The 20,019-nt window shown below is 36.2% G+C and overlaps 1 protein-coding gene across 1 annotated transcript; it reads right to left on the bottom strand.

The window, feature by feature from the left end:
• Positions 1 to 503: 503 nt before the first annotated feature.
• LOC131432791 (protein apnoia-like) lies at positions 504 to 8,940 on the bottom strand. The gene is made up of 3 exons (XM_058599344.1): positions 8,790 to 8,940; positions 794 to 927; positions 504 to 731 (listed from the first exon to the last, which is right to left on the bottom strand). The coding sequence occupies exons 1-3, from the start codon at positions 8,890 to 8,892 to the stop codon at positions 600 to 602; spliced, it is 369 nt and encodes a 122-aa protein (XP_058455327.1). The 5' UTR covers positions 8,893 to 8,940; the 3' UTR covers positions 504 to 599.
• Positions 8,941 to 20,019: the final 11,079 nt, after the last annotated feature.

The following is a 20,019-nucleotide window of genomic DNA, read 5'->3' as shown; positions in this document are numbered from 1 at the left end:
ATTGCAAAGAAAACTGCAGAAGAAATCTGCTTTTCAATCCAGCTTAGATACAGATCGATCGTTTCGATTAACAGTGCAATTAGTACGTTATCGACTTATACGTAGAAAGTGATCGTACGCCAGGTTTGACGACTAAATCACATCAATAAGCATTCGACCTACTGCCACTGGCGACACGGGTATGGATTCTGTCCGTCCGGAACGGATACTCTTCCCTGGCTCTGGACAATGTAGCATGACATGCTGTAGCCACGAATCGTTGTCGTGATCGGTTACGAATTCACGACCAGCTGAACGGGACACGGGACGGGATTTGCAACAGTGTATGCGCGGTATGCATTTTAATTTAGGTAGGTAAATAAAATTCAACTCTAAAATTAATTGAAAGCAAAATTTATTTCTTTGTTTCGGTGAACCCTGAACCAGGGAAAGTCATACTCTCGAACGAACAATGATTTATTTTATTATTTTTATTTTTCCGGAGCTCACAGCTCACAGCTCAGTCGTGATCGGTTATGTTGATGGAGGTAATAAATTAAAATATGATAAATGAAGAATAAATTAACTTATGATTAGTTAACGCCCGATGGATACGGTTTTCACCAGTCCCTGTGGTAGACAATCGGAACCGGTCCGGGTACGGGAGCGCTATATGCGACCGGCTGAGGCTGGCTGGCGCCTGGAAGTGTTCGTGCTAATATTTGCGAAACTGCAAGTACTAGAAGAACAACCTACGGAACATATAGGGGTTAATTATTGATGGACACGTTAACAAGTCGAATGATAAACTTACCCCAACGCCCAAACTGTTCATGGAAACTACTGTCAGTGCCGATAGAAGCGTGGTAATGACGCCTACTACGAAAGCCGTGGGAATGATGGCGAAGCTGATTCGTTTCAGGAAGTGATGACCAAAGGTTCTTCCTTCTGTAAGAAACACAAGAACAGTGTGGAAAGAATGTTCGCAAAATTATGTTGCGTGATAGTTAGGTTCCGTCAATTAAAATAATATATCATGGCTTCTCAATTATCTGTATTATTATTATATGCTTAAATTACACAAATTTTAAAACATGCTTTCGCTTCAGAATGACAACTGATTAGTTTGATTAGGTTTTGTTTTGGGAACTACGGAAATTGCCATCAAAATTGACCAATCACATAACTAAAAATTACTGAACTAATTTTCATAAACTCAAATACATTCATGTTTCTTCCATTCGTTCATTTTATTTATAGTATTTTTGTGCAAGAAAGACCATTAATAGATCGACCGATTGAAACAGAGTTTGAGATTCTGACTTAGTAAGGTAAATTTCGTTCTGACTTAGTCAGGTAAATTTTAAATATTAAGTAAAAATATTTATTATGCCGAGATTTCTTGCTTTCAACTCTTAAACAAATCTTTTTTCATCTTTTCAATTTCACAATGCGTCTTCCACTTCACTCCTCTTCTAGAGCAACACAAAAGATCAATATGAATTTGAAGAAAAAAACCTGGTTATTCTTGAAGAGTAAAAATGACAATTTGTTATATTTTCAATTCAATTTTGACCGTTAACACATCGCTCAATAAGACGCGTGATGAACTAAGAAAAACACTTTTTTTTATTTGATCACTATCTAACAGGAAAAACAGATTGGAAAAAATGACATGCGAATGCAACCATGTAATTTAAACCGCGAAAATGTTACCGCAGAGAATTTTTATACCAATTAAACTACCCTGCATATAAAAACACCTGAAGAGACAGGCCAATTGACTAGAAGAACCAAACATGCTTCGATTTACTTGGCCGCCACGACATTTACTTGTAGTCCTATCTCTATGGAGAAACACATCCAACAGAAAAACAACACACACCACATCACATTAGGTTTTTTACCGTGACGACACAAATGAACAAGTATTCATCCTTGACAGTTCAGCGGTACTGTTTACAAACAAACTTAAACAAAATCGAAGAGCACATCTAAAACAACCATCTTTACACTTTGCAACTAGTCACTTTTATTTCATAAATATCAAAAACAAACCGTATTCAATCGTGAACAAATGTTTTAAAACTTTATTTGGGCACTACGAACCGTAAATGGTCTGATCCAATTTGTCAATAAACAAACAAAAGAAATTTATGTTAACAAACAGTACTGCTGAACTGTCAAAATGTGTTCATCCGATTGAGGTTAGCAGTGACGGTAACAAAACCTAATATCTATCTTCACTTCTACTGTGCCATCAGATGCTGATTTGAGATTTTTGTTTTTTTTACTCTTTTGCTGCCTATGGGTTACCTCAGTGTCATCATCTATTTGATGATCTCAGCTGACGATTGTTATCTCAAACACAATATATTGACGATAAATCTAACCTCCAATTGACTTTCAAAGATTTGTTTTTATGACACGCGAATGTGAATTTTTTTTACTAAAATCAATGTAATTTTCCTTCAAGAGCAACACTTCTCTAACTTCACGATACTTAAGAAAGAATTTGTCTTTTTCCTCAAAATAGATAGATTTTACATTCAGCAATTACTCATTGAGCTCAATTTCGTACCGGAGAGCATTCCGATGAGATCAACGAATAGTCAGTAGTCACTGGGAGGCCAGATCTGGACTATACGGTGGATGAGGAAGCAATTCGAAATGTAATTCGTTCAATCTAACCATCGTTGCCATCGACTAGTAAATCGGTGTATTGTGTTGACCAAACAGTGGTTTTTTTTCTTCGGCATATGAGGTCCTGTTTTCCTTGATTTTTACATTCAAACGATCCAACAACGGTTGGTAGTATTCGTTATTGATTGTTTTTCCTTTCTCAAGATAGTCGACAAAGATTATACCATTTGCATCCCAAAATATTGAAGTCATAATTTTATCAGCTGACGCGATTCACTGGCTGCAGTCAACTCAAATGATCAACATTTTGATTCTGGAGTGAAGTGATGGATCCATGTATCATCCATTGTCACATATCGACCCAAAAAAATCTGATTTATTACTTGTAAACATAACTAAACACTATCCCGAATCATCGACAAGTTGCTGTTTTTGATCGACTGTGAATAAACGTGGCTTTCACTTTGAAACTTGCCCCGGGTTGGCGGTTCAACGCTGGTCTTACAAGCCAGTTGTCGTATGTTCGAGCCCCGACCTGGAAGGATTCTTAGTGTCAGTAGGATCCATAGTACTAGCCATGCAATGATTCTGTACACTACGAATCGGCTGCGAAGTTTGTTGAAACAGAAAGGCCAAATTCCACGAAAGGAATGTAATGCCAAGACTTTGCTTTTCACTTTGAAAAGTGCTTTCTCATGGTCAAATGTTCATGAATATTAGAAAACATACTGCCTTCTGAAAACTTCATGACCCCAACTATCTCACACTATTGAAATTTCCGAATAGATATAACCAATTTGTGGACTTTTTTTGATGTTTTCTGAAGTAACGACCTCAATTGGACGATCAGAACATTCACCAAGATCAGTGTTTGTACGACCATATTTAAATTTAGCTAGCCAATAACAATTTTTTTTTCGATCAAGGAGAGTCCTCATAACACTTTTGAAACCAATAAATAACGAGCAATTAACACATGAAATTGCATAGAAACCATTGTTTTGAGAATGACACTTGAATGGCTGTCTCTTTGTTTTTCTGAATAATCGAGACATCATAAAATTTCACACGTTTGAAAGTCGGCGCGTCATAAAAGTCATACTGATTTGACAATGATAACGCTATCTGTGTTTCAGTCACACGACTTATCGAGTGATATAAACAAAACGATGTACAACCCAGCGGAAAGAGGGCACAATGTTTTTGAACATTCAAAATTGTTAGATTTGCTGCAAACCTCTGAAAATTTCCAGATAATTATATTAAACTCTTAATTCCAGAAATCAGTCATTATTGGGCTAGAGTTAGCTCTGTCCGCTTGGCGAAATGCAAAATCAAAATATTTTATCAGTAAACCTATTCGGAAGATAGGTTCTGTTTTAATCCACCTAGTGGATTAATGATACCTTTCTCATTAACGTCTATATAAGAAATTGATGAAAATGCCAATTCCAAATTCTGATCATTTCGGAAACGGAAACCAAGGGTCGGTACAATCGAAAAAAATTTGACTGGTCACCAGCTAGCATTACTTACGAATTTAAAGAGCTTAGTAAACCTTCAGCTTATAACTCTAGAACCGAATGTTGAATCCGGAAAAAAATCGATTTCATTCAATGAAACCATAATATCACTTAAGAAACAATCACGTGGCTCGGAATCCATTTTCGATGAACATTAGAAAAGGTCCCAAGTGTAAATGACAGTTTCTTTTTGTTTACTTACTCTTTCAATTATTACGGCCATTCCATGTATTTTTCAATAATATCTTAACTACAGATCAAAAGCCGATGGGTTCAGTCGTTCTTCTATGTAAAGAGTTAGAAAGAGGGATTGACTATAGGACCGTAACAATCGAAAGAGAAAGTAAACAAAGAGAAACTGTCGTTGGCACTTGGGACTTTTTCTCGTGTTTGGCTTCAATTGTTCTGCTGGACACAGAGATGCCAGGTCATTTTTTCAAAAATCTGTGATCAAACCCAAAACCAGTCTGTCATAATCTGTGACCGTTTTCTGTACCCCAATAGCAATTCAAAATCAATTTGACTACTCATTTTCCGTACCATTTCAGCAGATCGAATTCAATTTAGTGAGCAAAAAAAAAGGTCTCACTACCAACACGACTGTACCTTTTTGGTGCTAAACTGTGCTCGATTTCCAAAAATCTGTGAAAATCTGTGATTTATTCAAGAATCTGTGAAAATCTGTGATCATTTTCAGAAATTTGTTAAAATCTGTGTTCTTTTTAAAATCTGTGCAGAAAAATCAAAATCTGTGAAACACAGATTCCGAGCAACGTCCCACATTATCGAAATGACGGAATGCGTATACGGAATTCTTACTCGACTGCATGATTTTTCAGTGCTCGATCGGTTCAGTGCTAGAATTTTCGCCTGAGTTGGCTGCTCGATCAACCTGATTGACAGTGACATTATAAATGTCATTGAATATTCGCTCATTTCATTACACTCCAGCTAGAGGAATGGATGATGCTGACTAAGGTAGGCCGTTTTGTTAATTTCCAGCGAATTTCAACAGTTTATGTTGGAATTCTAAGAAGAACTGGTTATTTACTAGTTCTGTACATCCGAAAAACATGAAGATTTCAATGTGTATAAACAGTTATGTAATGTTTTCATTTAAAAATAAACTGAAAGTCAGCACGAAAACGTGCAAAATCGGGAAAGAAGAAGAAGAAGACAAATTGACAATTCAGTCCGCATCTTCTCACTCAATTCCGACTGATTTCCGAATCAACCGGTTGTAGGCGAAATTCATTCGGAATCGGTTGTTGCACTGGAGTTGGAATTGATTCGGAATTCATTATGATTTCCACATGAAATTCCGAATGAAAATTTCTCGCCGATTCGGAATTGATTCGGAATCCATTCGGATCTGATAATGTGGGGTCAGTTGAACTGTCATTAATTAATTAAACCATGTTATATCATACATACTTTGTTGTCTTGATTTTTACCACGTGCTTTAGCAGAAATGAATGAATTTTCTTGTTTGCACTATCGAAGCTCAACAACAACGGAATACTTTTTCCTAAATACTTTTCAAGTAAATAATGTATACTTCGGAATCAATGGGTTTGAGACTGAAAGATTATATGGTAGTGATATTTCGTAAAATTTTAAATAATTCATATATCGCATTGAAGTGTAAATAATATTGATGCACTATGAACTTCACTAGAGGATTATAACCAGTTGCGTTTAGACTCATACGTCGTGGGACGATCGAATGAGATTGTCTATTATGTCATGAATTACTACTTTTCAGTAGAGTCATTATTATAATCAGAGTCCTGCAAAGAGAGTCAAAGTTAAGCCAAAAGAACCAATCACCAATCAAATGAACCCAACAAATTTGCCTTCACAAAAATGAGAACGGGAATTTTAGGGATCACATCCTCGTGGCAAATCCTCCGATTATTCCACCTTAGTTTTAGTAGAAATTCGTCTAACATATGACAGATTCTCTTTGTTTACCTTCTCTTCTGTTTATTACCATGGTTATTATTAATAAATTTTCACGTTTACTTTCTATCCATTTGTGTAGAATGGTACAGGAAATTTTCATTTAGGGCTCAGTACTAGATAATTAACGAACATTTTTATAATCGATTTAGAGAGATATTAAACAAGGAGAATTTGCAATAGCCCATTAGTAATGTTTACGTCTGTACCGTTACACAATATAGCAGTGAAATTAATAGGTTAGTTTTTGGGAACCCGATTTCATCAATCGGTTGCTCGGTTTTTAAAACTGTCAATTCTTCTACGGGGATGACTTGGCATAAACATTGACAGCTAAACCAAATATTATGAGAATAAACTCTTGTGATTCATTTGGTTCAAACAATTTTCCCGTAAATCACCCAAAACATGTACCGATTTTATACCAAACACAATTGAATGAAGTACTTTCGAAAGCAGTCCTCGAATCAACTACAGTTTCAAGCTAATTAAAAAGATTCAAGATTAAATTGTCTAGAATACACTAGATAAAACAGCCGATAAATAACCTAAAAGTTGGACAAAAAGACATGCAAAAGCCTAACTACAACAATCACGCAGCTATGTTGCCATATCAACGCCGAAAAGTCTGAATTTGGTACTGATTATTCATAAATAATTAAAAAAAAACTAACGAAAAGTGAAAACATGTCTGAGTGTATTAGGAGAGCGACGATACCTCATTCGTAATATTGGCAAAAATTAAAAAAAACAATCGCAATGAAGACGAACATTAGAACAGAACCCTAGAGCCAATGACAGTTTCTCTTTGCTTAGTTTATCTTTCGATTATTACAGTCCTATTGGGAATCCTTCCATCTAACATCTTACAAACAATAATGACTAAAACCATCAACTTTCGACGTGCAGTGAAGAATTTATTTGAAAATTTCTAAAATATGCCGCAATAATTGGAAGTGAAATTGTTTGCTGTCATTTGTACTTGGTACCTATTCTAATGTTCATCGAGAAATGTTGGCGATTCCGTAAGTTTTTTATTAGATTTTGAACGACACATTCAAAACATGATTCTTCTAATTAGGTTTTTTACCGTCACTGCTAACCTCAATCGGATGAACACATTTTGACAGTTTAACAGTACTGTTTGTAAACAGAGATTTTTTTGTTTGTTTGTTGAAAAATTGGATGAGAGCATTTACGGTCCATATCGTCTAAATAGAGTTTTAAAACATTTGTTCACGATTGGATACGGTTTGTTTTGGAGATTTATTAAATGAAAGTCACTAGTTGCAAAGTGAAAGATGATTGTTTGAAATGTGTTCTGCGATTTTTGTTTAAGCTTGTTTGTAAACAGTACCGCTGAACTGTCAAGGATGAATTTTTGTTCATTTGTGACGTCACGATAAAAAATCTACACGCTTAAAAATAGTTACTCAAAAATGAGTAAGATCTCACTCATCTATAGAAAAAGTGGAACAACTCTAATTTAGAGTAACTCCGAAGTTACTCAAATTTGAGTTCTTCCACTGGAAACGATATTTAGGTAAAATCTACTCATTTCCTGAGTAATACTTTATTTGTACATGTACAAAAAATAGAGTAACTATCACACAAATTTTGAGAGAAATTTTATTTCACATATACCAAATTTGCAAGAAAAATTGTTCCTTTTCTGAGTGTATTGTATTAAAATATTAAGTAATTTAACTCAATACTATATCAAGTGGTGGTTACTTGGAGTAGTGTGTCGATCGCAAATTAACATACATGTCAGTTATGCTCAGGCACCAATCATACACTTATTCCTCATAAATGACATTTGAGTTTATTCGGTTCCATTCTAAAACACAACACGGAGTTTATCATTCCGGTTTTTGTAGACACAACACCGTTTGTGTTGAGCGACTCACCCTCGAAATACGCGATCTCACTAACAAAATATACAACCTGTTGCTACAAATGGTTATTACAACTTTTAGACTGATCTTGCGAATAGTAACAAAAAAACGAGTTATTGCGTTAAACTCAAATTTAGAGTAGGAGTTACTCGATATCATTGATGATAAATACTCAATTTTTGACGTTTTAATGTATCATTTGAAAATAAGTAACTAGTACTCAAACTCTGAGTAACTTTTTCTAAGCGTGTAATGGAACAGCTGTCAACCTTTTTCCTATACACTCTGATTTAAATGAACCCACAAAACTTGCCATGAAATACGAGTTGAAATCAGTTTTGTAGCACAAATTATCAAATATTGTTTCCATTAAAAACAGATTTTGTAAGCCTTGTGAAACATTACAATTTAGCAATCAATTTTGAAAACTTTTCTTATGAATTCGTAGCAGATACTTCGAGTTCGAAAGATCCCATTGGATCGGTTGTCATGAGAACAGAAAGCAGATAGTTGTATCAATAAATTCAAAAGTAAACAGAAATAACGGACGCTGGTTCGCGATCGATGTACTCAATTATGTCCTCAACTTTCTAAAAAACATAATAAATTTCTAACCACATCAGCTTAAAATAATGAACAAACTTTTCCACATGGTCTATTTTCTTCATCATTCATGATCGGTCCATTTGGCTCTTCATGCAAAAACAAAAACCTGCAACCACAAATCACTCGACAACCAAGTTTGCAACCAATTAGTTTTCCGCTTCACAGACTCTGCACTGACCTGCTACATCTTGGTCTTGGTTCAGCTGATCGCATCGAACTAATTGAACCAGATAGCACACCACAATGCCAGCAAGGATCACTCTCTCGTATTTGGAGAACATTGTTTTCAACCGTTCTGGAAATATTCAACTGCTCAAACGAACGTAACGACCGATTGGACCGAATTGACACGACACCCAAACTTCGACTGCGACCCGGTAATTATCATCGGAGGTCTTTTAAACAGTAATTGTTTGCACGTCTCCCCAAACCCCTCAACAATACCGTCGTTACAATTTGGGAGAATTTTCGATTTTGAATACCACCGAAACCCCACGACTTCCAACGCATTGTCACTCGATTGTCTTGGCGGGCCCAAATTTTACTACCAATTCGTTGGCACCGGGTGACGCACGATATGTGGGGATCGAAACCATGCAGCTCGGTGGAAATCGAATATGGGATGGCAATTTCACTTCACCCAAAAGTTCATGCATAAAACTAGTGACCAGCATTGTGAGCAATGTTGGATCTGGGCAGACACCTGGTGAAGCTTGGAAACTTTTTTGGACTGGAAACGTTGCACGACTCAGTGTGCCAGGCGTACGTGTTTACTTTCTGTTTCTATGGAATGTGCAGTATACGGTTGCTTCGGTTGTTTGCACTTCCGAGCGAGTACAGAGAAAAAAAAATCTGACAACATGGGGGAGGGCTTACAACTGCAAACACTATCATTACTATTGTTGAAGGGATTTTTTTTCTTGTTTCTTACAAAGATCAGATCAAAAAATGTTGAAACGTTGCTGATCGGTGATCCATCCCAAGGACGCAGATGTTGAGTACACGGAAAATAAAAACTATATATTATTTGACTTCTTTTTACTTAATTTTGAGTCCTTTTGAATCTCTTCTTTAATTCGTTCCTTCCATTGTTGTCAAAATACAAAAAGCAAAACCACCCAACAGCGAGAGTTTCGTTCAATAAGCTAAAATTAAGTAAACCATATTAACCTAAAATTTAGTCAATACGACTCAACTGTAGAGTAAGTATAACTTACCATTGAGTAGATATAACTCATCATAAGGTATTTTTACATGTGCTTTACGGAAACTACCTAGAGTCGGAATTGGATTTGGTTTCTTGGATTCTTAAAATTAGGTTCTTTTGCGGTTCCGTGTAGATAAACAATTTAAAATGATATAGGATTTCGTGGACAAATGAAATGTTTCCGTCGAATTAGAAATTCATTATTCTACCGTACACACTTAAATTTTATTGCTTAATCTCGGCGAAATAATTGCCGAGATTTGCACAGCCGAGTGCTCGGTAACCGTCTCGGCGAAATGTATATGTACTAGGATAATTTTTTTTAAATATTACCATTTAATTCTGTTATAAGTATATCACGTCACTATACAAATTCACTATGTATCTCACGACACTATAAATCTTGTATAATAAACGTCACATCACATATGCACATTTCGAATACAATTTATATTCATCTTCAGTGTGATAGTTTTGTTTAGTTTAACTAATAGTTTTGTTTATCCTTGTGAAATCATTCTGTTCAAACACTCAAACGAAAAGTTAAAGTATATGTATTGATTTCGGTATATTTGTTGTTTACGGACAGGTTCAGCAACATATTATACCAAATTTCGTCAATAAAATGCACTTTTCCGAGATATCAGAACCTTGCATTAAGGAATTTCGGTGATGATCATGTGTGCCAAGACATTGTTAGACTTTTCTCTATTCATCCAATTTTCTCGATGATGGCTAAACTAATCTCTCAAATCTTTGGCTTGTTCAAAAGATATCGTCGAGGTATTGATCATGATTGAAAGGCTCATGGTGAACATTTACTGTTTCATAGATAACACGTGGATCAAAAAGTCCCGAGACTGACACACAGATGGCGTCGCCAATTATATTGCCGCATTATTTTTTTCATAAATACCAACCTTCAAAAGTGACGCTAGTCTTGATATTCTCAAAACAATGCATTTGAAACAATTTCATATGTTGATTTATTATCGCTTTTTGAGTAAAAAAGAACGGAGCCAACGCAGCAATGGTTTGAAAAGTGCTTCGAAACACTATTTGTCGGTAGTTTGCTAAGTTCAAACGTGTTCGCACTGGTTGACTGAAAATGCTGAACGGACCGTTGAAATATAATAATTACACCGAAAACCGTGGAAAAAGCCCGACAAATCATTTTTGAAAAAAAATCTGATGCCTTTCTCATATCAGTCATACTATCATATAAAGTACTGTGGTATTCTTCAAAATAATTTTTTTTTCGATTTTTAGAAGAATAACTGAAATCGGTTTGTTTGACCGTCTACTGATACAAACTATCAATTGGAGAAAATTTGAGGTCGATTGAGAAACTTTTTTACGGTTTTTCGCCCTTTTCAGTGATGGTATAAATTTTTTAACACATTTTACCCTATATTTCCGGATCCGAAAGTCGGATCCGGGTGAAATTCAGGTATTCCATATGGGACCGCAGGACCTTTCATTTGAACCTATGTTTATGCGAATCGGTAGCGCCATCTATGCGAAAAGTTAAAACACATATTTTCATCGTTTACACATTTTATCCCATAACTCCGGAACCGGGAATCGGATCCAAACAATATTGAGGAATTTTTTATGAAACCACAAGACCTTTCATTTGAATCTAAGTTTGTGAAAATCGGTTCAGCCTTCTCCGAAAAAAGTTGGTGCACTTATTTTCACAATTTTTTGCACATTTTACCCCATAATTCCGGAACCGGAAGTCGATTCCAATTAATATTTAGGAATTTTGTATGACCACAAGACCTTTCATTTGAATCTAATTTTTTCAGTTAACTGGATAGGAGCGAAACAGTAAAATGTCTAGATATTAAATGACTGAAACTTTTCATTAAATCCATCTTCGCCTATGAAACAATGATATATAAACAAACCTAAATAAAACACTAACAATGAGAATAGATAAATTATTATTACCCAAACACCTAAAACGCATTCTGCTTTAAACGTCCAATTATTTTGGGATGAGATGAAAAATGCTATTCTAGTAATAATACAAAGAATGTTACAGACGGTTTCCATCAAAACAAGGACTACAACCCTGCATATTATTAAGGCAATCGAATACCTTATAAAGGGGCTTAAATACACTTCAGCAATAGGACATCAACCCGAAATACTTGACCAATTTTAATGGTTTTCAGTATTTTTTTCGTTTCGAATGAGTGATTAAATACAAATCCATTCGCACCCTCTTATTAGGCTACTAATGCAGAAAACGATAGCCCCAGTCGACGCCGTTCCACTGACCAGATGTCATCATAGATTCACGAAGAGGCTTCGAGATAGGAACTCGCGAGCACTTACGACACTCACCTTTTAACGACGATGAAACCTTTTTTCATTACTTTTGACCTAAAATGATCTGGTAAATAACATTCCGATGTACTGCAGTTGGTCATTATTTCTACGATATACTCATAGAAACAAGTTCTTCCTGTATGACGAATAGTGATGGGCAAGCGCTCACGGCTCTTCAAAATTGAACTGCGGCTCTCAAGCAGAGTTGCCATTTTAAAATCTGTGTTTCAACTTGGAAAATCTGTGTGCCTGTGTACGCCCAAATTTGATGTTGTTAGTTAAACGATGATGTTTTCTAATGAAGCTGTCAAAAATACATTTCTAATGAAGCTGTCAAAAATAATAAAAATAAAAAAATAGATATTTTTCCAAATGGAATTTCAACTTATTTATTTCAAAATCCCGCTTCCTCGCACACGGACACCTCTAGTTGTGAAACACAATTTTAGATCGCCCATACCGCTCATGCATTTCCGTGGCTCTCACACTCACTCTCTCGAACCGCTTCTCCACATTGACGTTTATTGAAAAAGAGCCAATGAGCCGTTCAATTGAACCGGCTCTTACGAAAGAGCGTTCGGTTCAGAGCCGCTCATTGAAATGAGCCGTATTGCCCATCACCAATGACGAACAATCAGTAAGAGCAAATTCAGCAGCTAGAAGTTCTATACACTCTCATTGAACATAACTCAAAATTGAGTGACACACCACTCAAATTCATTCAAATGTGCACGTACTTTGAACTTGAGAAACCACCTATCTACTCATTTTTTAGTAAGGGACGAAGCTGTCAAAATTTGAGTATATTTTACTCAAAATAAGGAATAAATATTTTTTCACAATTTAAGTGAATTTAACTCAAACTTTGAGTTTTTTGCACTCAAAATAAATAATTCTTCTTCGTTAATGTTTATATAAAAGGATTCCCTAATTAAAATCATTCTTCTCTCTTTTAAATAGGCAGGGCAAAAAAGTGATTGAAAACCGCTCCATTTGACCGCATGGGAGTCAAAATTGAACGATTTTGATATCCTTATGTAGGATCTCTCACTTAGCATAATTGAAACCACAAAACTACTATTGAACACAACTATGATTGATAATTCATGATTTCAAAAGCCAGATCTAGAAACGGTAATGAAAAACGTCGTATTGTTGCATTCTTAAATTCGATAACAATATTCCGAAAATGAAAACGCACTGAACTGCTAGAAGTATTTTTTTTTACTCAAATGTAAACTCAACGCTTACTCTAATGTATGAATAAATGCGAGAGAACTCATGGCCTTAGTAAATGTTATTCAAATCCATACTCAAATTTTGACATATTGTTCCAGTTTATGAATTTGAGTAAACGCAACTCAAACCATGAGTTATGTTTAAAGAGCGTGTATAGAAGATCTATACCCGCTTGTGAGGAATTCTGGCAACCGTCAGATGGCTGGCTGCATTCCGGCTGCTGTCAAAATTGTCCAGGCGAAATTGCGTCATTATCTCGCCGTACGTGTCTTGTTTATTTCCCTCCTCTTTCTTTTTTTTTTATTCGATTTCATTTGATATTCGCATGTACGTACAAAAAACGAATCTTGAGACGAGGTAAATGAGATTGAAATATGGGTATGTTTGGTAGTGAGAAAGTAATGTTATTGGCAATAACATTTTCCATTATTAGTATATATGAAGGGCAATAACTTATTGCCTTTCATATGTATCTTTTATTGAAAAAATAAAACCAAGACGTTTAAAATGTAGAACCGATTCAAAACGGTTCTGCCAATCTTTTATGGCAAGAATCCGACAGAAAAGCCGTTAATATCCGCTAGGCGAAATTCTCTGCCGGAAACGGTTGATGCATTGTTACCAGACTTTTGCCGGAATTTTGGCAGAATTCCGCTAAAATGGCTGGCAGACATAGCCAACCGTCTGGGGGGAAATCTGCCCGCCGCGTTACAGATCGGCTGAAAAGTTCGTATCGTTTCTATGAGAGGGCGCCACTAGAATTAAATCCATACCATTTTCAGTTAGTATCAACCTTCAAAAGATACGTGTATAAATTTGACAGCTGTCTGACTATTAGTTTGTGAGATATTGCATTTTGAGTGAAGCTACTTTTGTTATTGTGAAAAAAATGGAAAAAAGGAATTTCGTGTGTTGATGAAACACTACTTTTTGATGAAAAAAAGTGCCGCCGATACCAAAAAATGGCTTCATGAGTGTTATCCAGACTCTGCACCGGGCGAAGCAACAATTCGTAAGTGGTTTGCAAAATTTCGTACTGGTCATATGAGCACCGAAGACGATGAACGCAGTGGACGTCCAAAAGAGGCTGTTACCGATGAAAACGTGAAAAAAAAATCCACAAAATGATTTTCAATGACCGTAAAGTGAAATTGATCGAGATAGCTGACACCCTAAAGATATCAAAGGAACGTGTTGGACATATTATTCACGAATATTTGGATATGAGAAAGCTTTGTGCAAAATGGGTGCCGCGTGAGCTCACAATCGATGAAAAACAACAACGAATTGATGATTCTGAGCAGTGTTTGGAGCTGTTATATCGAAATAAAACCGATTTTTTTCGTCGATATATAGCAATGGACGAAACATGGCTCCATCACTTCACTCCGGAGTCTAATCGACAGTCAGCTGAGTGGACTGCACGCGATGAACCGAACCCAAAGCGTGGAAAGACTCAACAATCGGCCGGTAAGGTTATGGCGTCTGTATTTTGGGATTCGCATGGTATAATTTTCATCGACTACCTTGAAAAGGGAAAAACCATCAACAGTGACTATTATATAGCGTTATTAGAGCGTTTAAAAAACGAAATTTAAAAATAAACGGCCTCATTTGAAGAAGAAAAAAGTTTTGTTTCATCAAGACAATGCACCGTGTCACAAGTCGATGAAAACCATGCTGAAATTGAACGAATTGGGCTTCGAACTGCTCCCTCATCCACCGTATTCTCCAGATTTGGCCCCCAATGACTTTTTCCTGTTCTCAGACCTCAAGAGAATGCTCGCTGGTAAAAAATTTAGAAGCAATGAAGAGGTAATCGCTGAAACTGAGGCCTATTTTGAGGCAAAGGACAAATCGTACTACAAAAATGGTATCGAAAAGTTGGAAGATCGCTATAATCGCTGTATCGCCTCTGATGGCAATTATGTTGAATAATAAAAACGAATTTTGGCAAAAAATGTGTGTTTCTATTAAACGATACGAACTTTTCAGCCGAACTGTTAAGAGCCATTTATCATCCTAACCAACTAACGTTGAGCCAATAGCAACCGAGAACGAGACACGTAAGATCATCCATCAGTAATATTTTTTTAAATAGTAAAGCTAGTATTCTAATGTCAATTATAATTAATAGTAACATTCCATATAATTAAGTTGGAGTCACGAGCTATGTACGTTTAGCCACCCACAATGCGACGCATTTTTTGTGATATCCAAAATTTCTCATTCAATAATTAAATCAAAACTTTCCAAATGGTTTCAACATGCCAAAAATCAAACCCTTGTCGATCTATACAAGAAAATCAAATAACAAAGAAACAATTGTCGAACTTACGATATGAAACCAATAAAAATCCTTTGATAACATCTGCTTTCTGTGTCCTTACGTCATCGTCCGAAAACATCAATAACTGAAACCGCCCACAACCAACGCCGCCATTCGCGGTTCCGCGGTATTCGAGCAGTATCCTAATGCGACCGTCCGTTTCATCACATCGCCAAGATCCCGGCCCAAGAGAGACAGACGAGTGCGACATGTACCCGAAGCAGCCCGGGTGCATAAATTAACTTTTATTGTCCCAATCGAAACAATCGTTAACGGACCGAAATTGGGTGCCGCACGACGCGTGTCCGCCAGCCAGTAATTACTTTCTATCATTTGTAGCTCTCGTCACGGACTATGCCAATTTGACCTCCCCCTCACCGCCTCCTTTCCGGTTCTGATATCTGACGTATTTTTTTTTGCATCGGTGCATCATCCATCGACAGCCAGCCGATCGTTATTTCCGCGCGGTAATAAGTGAAATTTCGAGAGTGAACGCTCACGCTGGATCCTGTTGACGTTAGTGAACCTGTTAGTGAGCCGTCCGGCGTAGCAGTGGAAACTAGGTCTCTACCGGAAAAAAACCCAAGAACGCACCACAATTTCTCCTGGTGATCCATATAACTTTCCGCATCGGTGCGCAACATTCATGCGGTGATGCTGGACGAACCGGTTAGATGATGAACACAAATTTGCCATTCCGAACGAGCGATCTTGCTTTGTGCTTGCTTCAACAAGGTCCCTAATCAGATCTGGTTATCTGCCCCGGTATGGCAGAGAAATTGCACTCAAACTCCTGATTGTCGCAAATATCCAATACCATATTAGTCACCGGCGGTAGGTTTTTCATGTCATAGCATCAGACAAGAACAGTCACGATTTATGCAGTACGGCCGGGATGTGAGTGGGAAATATGCCGTGAAGCTATTACTTGCTGCTTCCAACGAAGTACTTACAGATAGATATGAAATCGAAACAACGATCGCAAATTAGTTGTGTAGTCGAACTCTACCAAAACTAACTGTTGAATCTCAATCATACTCTTCCTCAAACATTGAGGTCAACATCTTCCTTTTAATTCAACAGCTCAACTAAAATTGAATTGATTACAAAGTTACAAACGTTTTTTTTGTTGATCTGTAAAAACAGTAAACAGTTCTGTAATCTAAGTAAACACTAACCGATCGAATTTTCAGAAATAAAGGCGCTTCTTTTTTTTCCACAGCATCACTCAAAAACGCAATCCGAAAATATGAACTGCTGAATGCACAAATCCGTTTTGAAAGAGTGCAAAATTGGACACGGACTTTGCAAACGGTAAAAAACTTGCAAAAGCCGTACAAAAACGTGCTTCATCCACCTACCATTAAGATGATACCTTTTTACCTTTTTTTATATATTATTTTTATATATATTATTTTTATATTTTTTTTAGGTATAGAATTCGCTCAAACTTTCGAAATTTTTTCCGAGGCCCGGAGGGCCGAATGTCATATACCAATCGATTCAGCTCGACGAACTGAGCAAATGTCTGTGTGTGTGTATGTTTGTGTGTCTGTATGTGTGTTGTCAACTAAGAGGTCGAGATCTCAGAGATGGCTGGACCGATTTTGATCAAACTAGTCGCAAATGAAAGGTCTTCCCGTCACCCAGAACGCTATTGAATGGTTTTGAGATCGGATGTTTACTTTTTGAGTTATACGAAGTTTTATGTCAAAATTTTCAGTTTTTTGACAGTATCTGTCACATTTGACATTGAAAACAGAATATGTTTCCAGACTTAGATTTCGCTCTGTAATACCTATCCAACAAGCCATAGATTATTAAAATCCGTCCATTTTTAACGGAGATATCGATATTTTTGTGTAAGCCTTATTCCAGTAGAAGGAATTTTGAGCGCTGTATGAAAAAGCAATGCTTGGGAGCAACATGAAACACGATTTTTTATACTGTTACATATAATTGTTTCTAAGTACCAAAAAGACTGTGTACAGCATCCTTTTTTATGACAATTTGCCTCGGACCAATTTTAGCACGGTTCGTTTTTGGCAACATAATCATTCGAATATGGCATATGTAAACCAGATGATACCAGCATTATCGAGTTGGAAGTAATTCCATAATTATATTGATTTAAACTATTTACAGCAATAAATGCTGGAAGAACGTGACTTCCATATACCATACGACTCAGTTCGTCGAGATCAGCAAATGCGTGTGTGACAAATAATTTTACTCAATTTTCTCGGAGATGGTTAAACCGTTTTCTACAAACTCAGATTCATATGAAAAGTCGTATACTCCCAAACAAGGTTCCTGAATTACGTTTGGATCCGACTTCTGATTGCGGAACCACAGGATGATATGTGAAACGAAATTAAAATAATGCAATTGATTTTTCTCGTAGATGGCTGAATTGATCTAAGATTCAAATGAAATCTAAGAATCATCTATGATTCAAATGAGAGGTCTTAAAATCCTATAAAACCTCTTACTTTTTAGTCAGATCCGACTTCTGGTTTAGAAAATGCAGAGTGATTAGTATAAAAATGTCCATTTCACATAAATTAATCAGGTTTATCGGGTTTGCAGATTTGGATAGTCGATTACCAAATAAATTTATTTCAGTTTGAGCGGTATTCGTTTTTGGATTCGGAATGTACCCCCAAATTTTAATTCGCACTACAATTTCTCAAAGATGTCTACACACTGCTCAGGTGAATTTAACTGATTTCGGCTACACCGATTTTAGAATTCCGGTTTCAGTATCGAATCGTTTCTCAAAGCTCAATCATTTTCTCAAAAAGGCCAAATCTAACTTCAAAAACAAAAATTCTGATTAAAGGACTTAAGGTCCCATATAAAATTGGTGAATTTTATCCGATTCTGGAATTACCTGAATTTCTGAATACCGGCTCTGGAAGTACCATAAATAATGACGAAAAACTCTAAAGTGGAACTTACTTCGACATCTCATGGAATGTTCAATCGAATGTCACACGTTAAGATTCAAATTTGATCCGATTTGCAGCTTCGACATTACAGGGTAATGAGTGATTAAAATCTCAATTTGCCTTTTAAAACGACGATAACTAAAAAAATGTCATGAGAACTAAAAAACACCTGAAAATATCCATGCAAAAAACACATGCGGATTGATAAAAAAAAGGTATCATCTCACTGCTAGGTGGATTAATTTCGTTTTATCAATCCGCATGTGTTTTTTGCATGAATATTCTTCGGTGTTTCAGTCTAATGTCCGTCGTTTTAAGTGGCAATTTGAGATTTTAATCACTCATTACTCTGTCGAAGTAATTTCCACTTCAGAGTTTAGGGTAATTTAAGGGACTTCCAGAGCCGGTATTCCGGAACCAGCATAACCCAAACCGATTCGTATGGCCATATGACGAATAAAAAACAACAGTTTTGAGTCCAACTTTAAAGCTTTTCGGGATTGTCATTTTCTATATCGCTTTGAATATTAAAAATTCATCATCCTACAATTCTAGAATCGGAAGTCAGAATTGGATAAAATTGGATTTATTTTAATTTGATTTGAAATTCGATTTGGCTTTTGTTGAGAAAACGATTGAGCTTTGAGAAACGATTCGACACTGGAACCGGAATTCGAAATTCGGTGTAACCGAAGTCAGACATATTCACCTGATTAGCTGCATAGTTTACATTTGTTTCAAAATGTTTGAAAATCAATCTAGACATCTTTGAGGAATCGTAGAGCGAATTAAATTTTTGGGTGCTTTCGTAAACGAAAACTGAATACACTGAAGTCTTTTTTTATGCGAATTTACGTACCGCATAAAAAAAACCGCATAACTCTGAAAATTCGCATAAAAAAAACCGCATAACTCTGAAACTTCGCATAAAAAAACCGCATAACTCTGAAACTTCGCATAAAAAAAAGACCGCAGAAGGGTAAACCGCATAACTCTGAAAATTCGCATAAAAAAAACCGCATAACTCTGAAACTTCGCATAAAAAAAACCGCATAACTCTGAAAATTCGCATAAAAAAGTTGCGTAAAAAAACCGCATAAAAAAGACCTCAGTGTACAACCAAAAATGAAATAAGTTTATTTGGTTATCGACTATCAAAATCTACTAACCCGACAAACCTGATTAATTTATGTGAAATAGACATTTTTATACTAATCACCCTATATCCAGCAAACCGGGAGTTGGATCTGACTGAAAAACAAAATGTTTTATAGAATCCTTAAACTTTTCATTTGAATCTTAGATGATTCTTAGATTTCATTTGAATCTTAGATCGGTTCAG

The sequence above is a fragment of the Malaya genurostris genome, chromosome 1 (genome assembly GCF_030247185.1).
Source record: "Malaya genurostris strain Urasoe2022 chromosome 1, Malgen_1.1, whole genome shotgun sequence".
Lineage (NCBI taxonomy): Eukaryota > Metazoa > Arthropoda > Insecta > Diptera > Culicidae > Malaya > Malaya genurostris.
The sequence above is the reverse complement of the archived record's forward strand: the minus strand, read 5'-3'. Positions and strand labels throughout refer to the sequence as shown.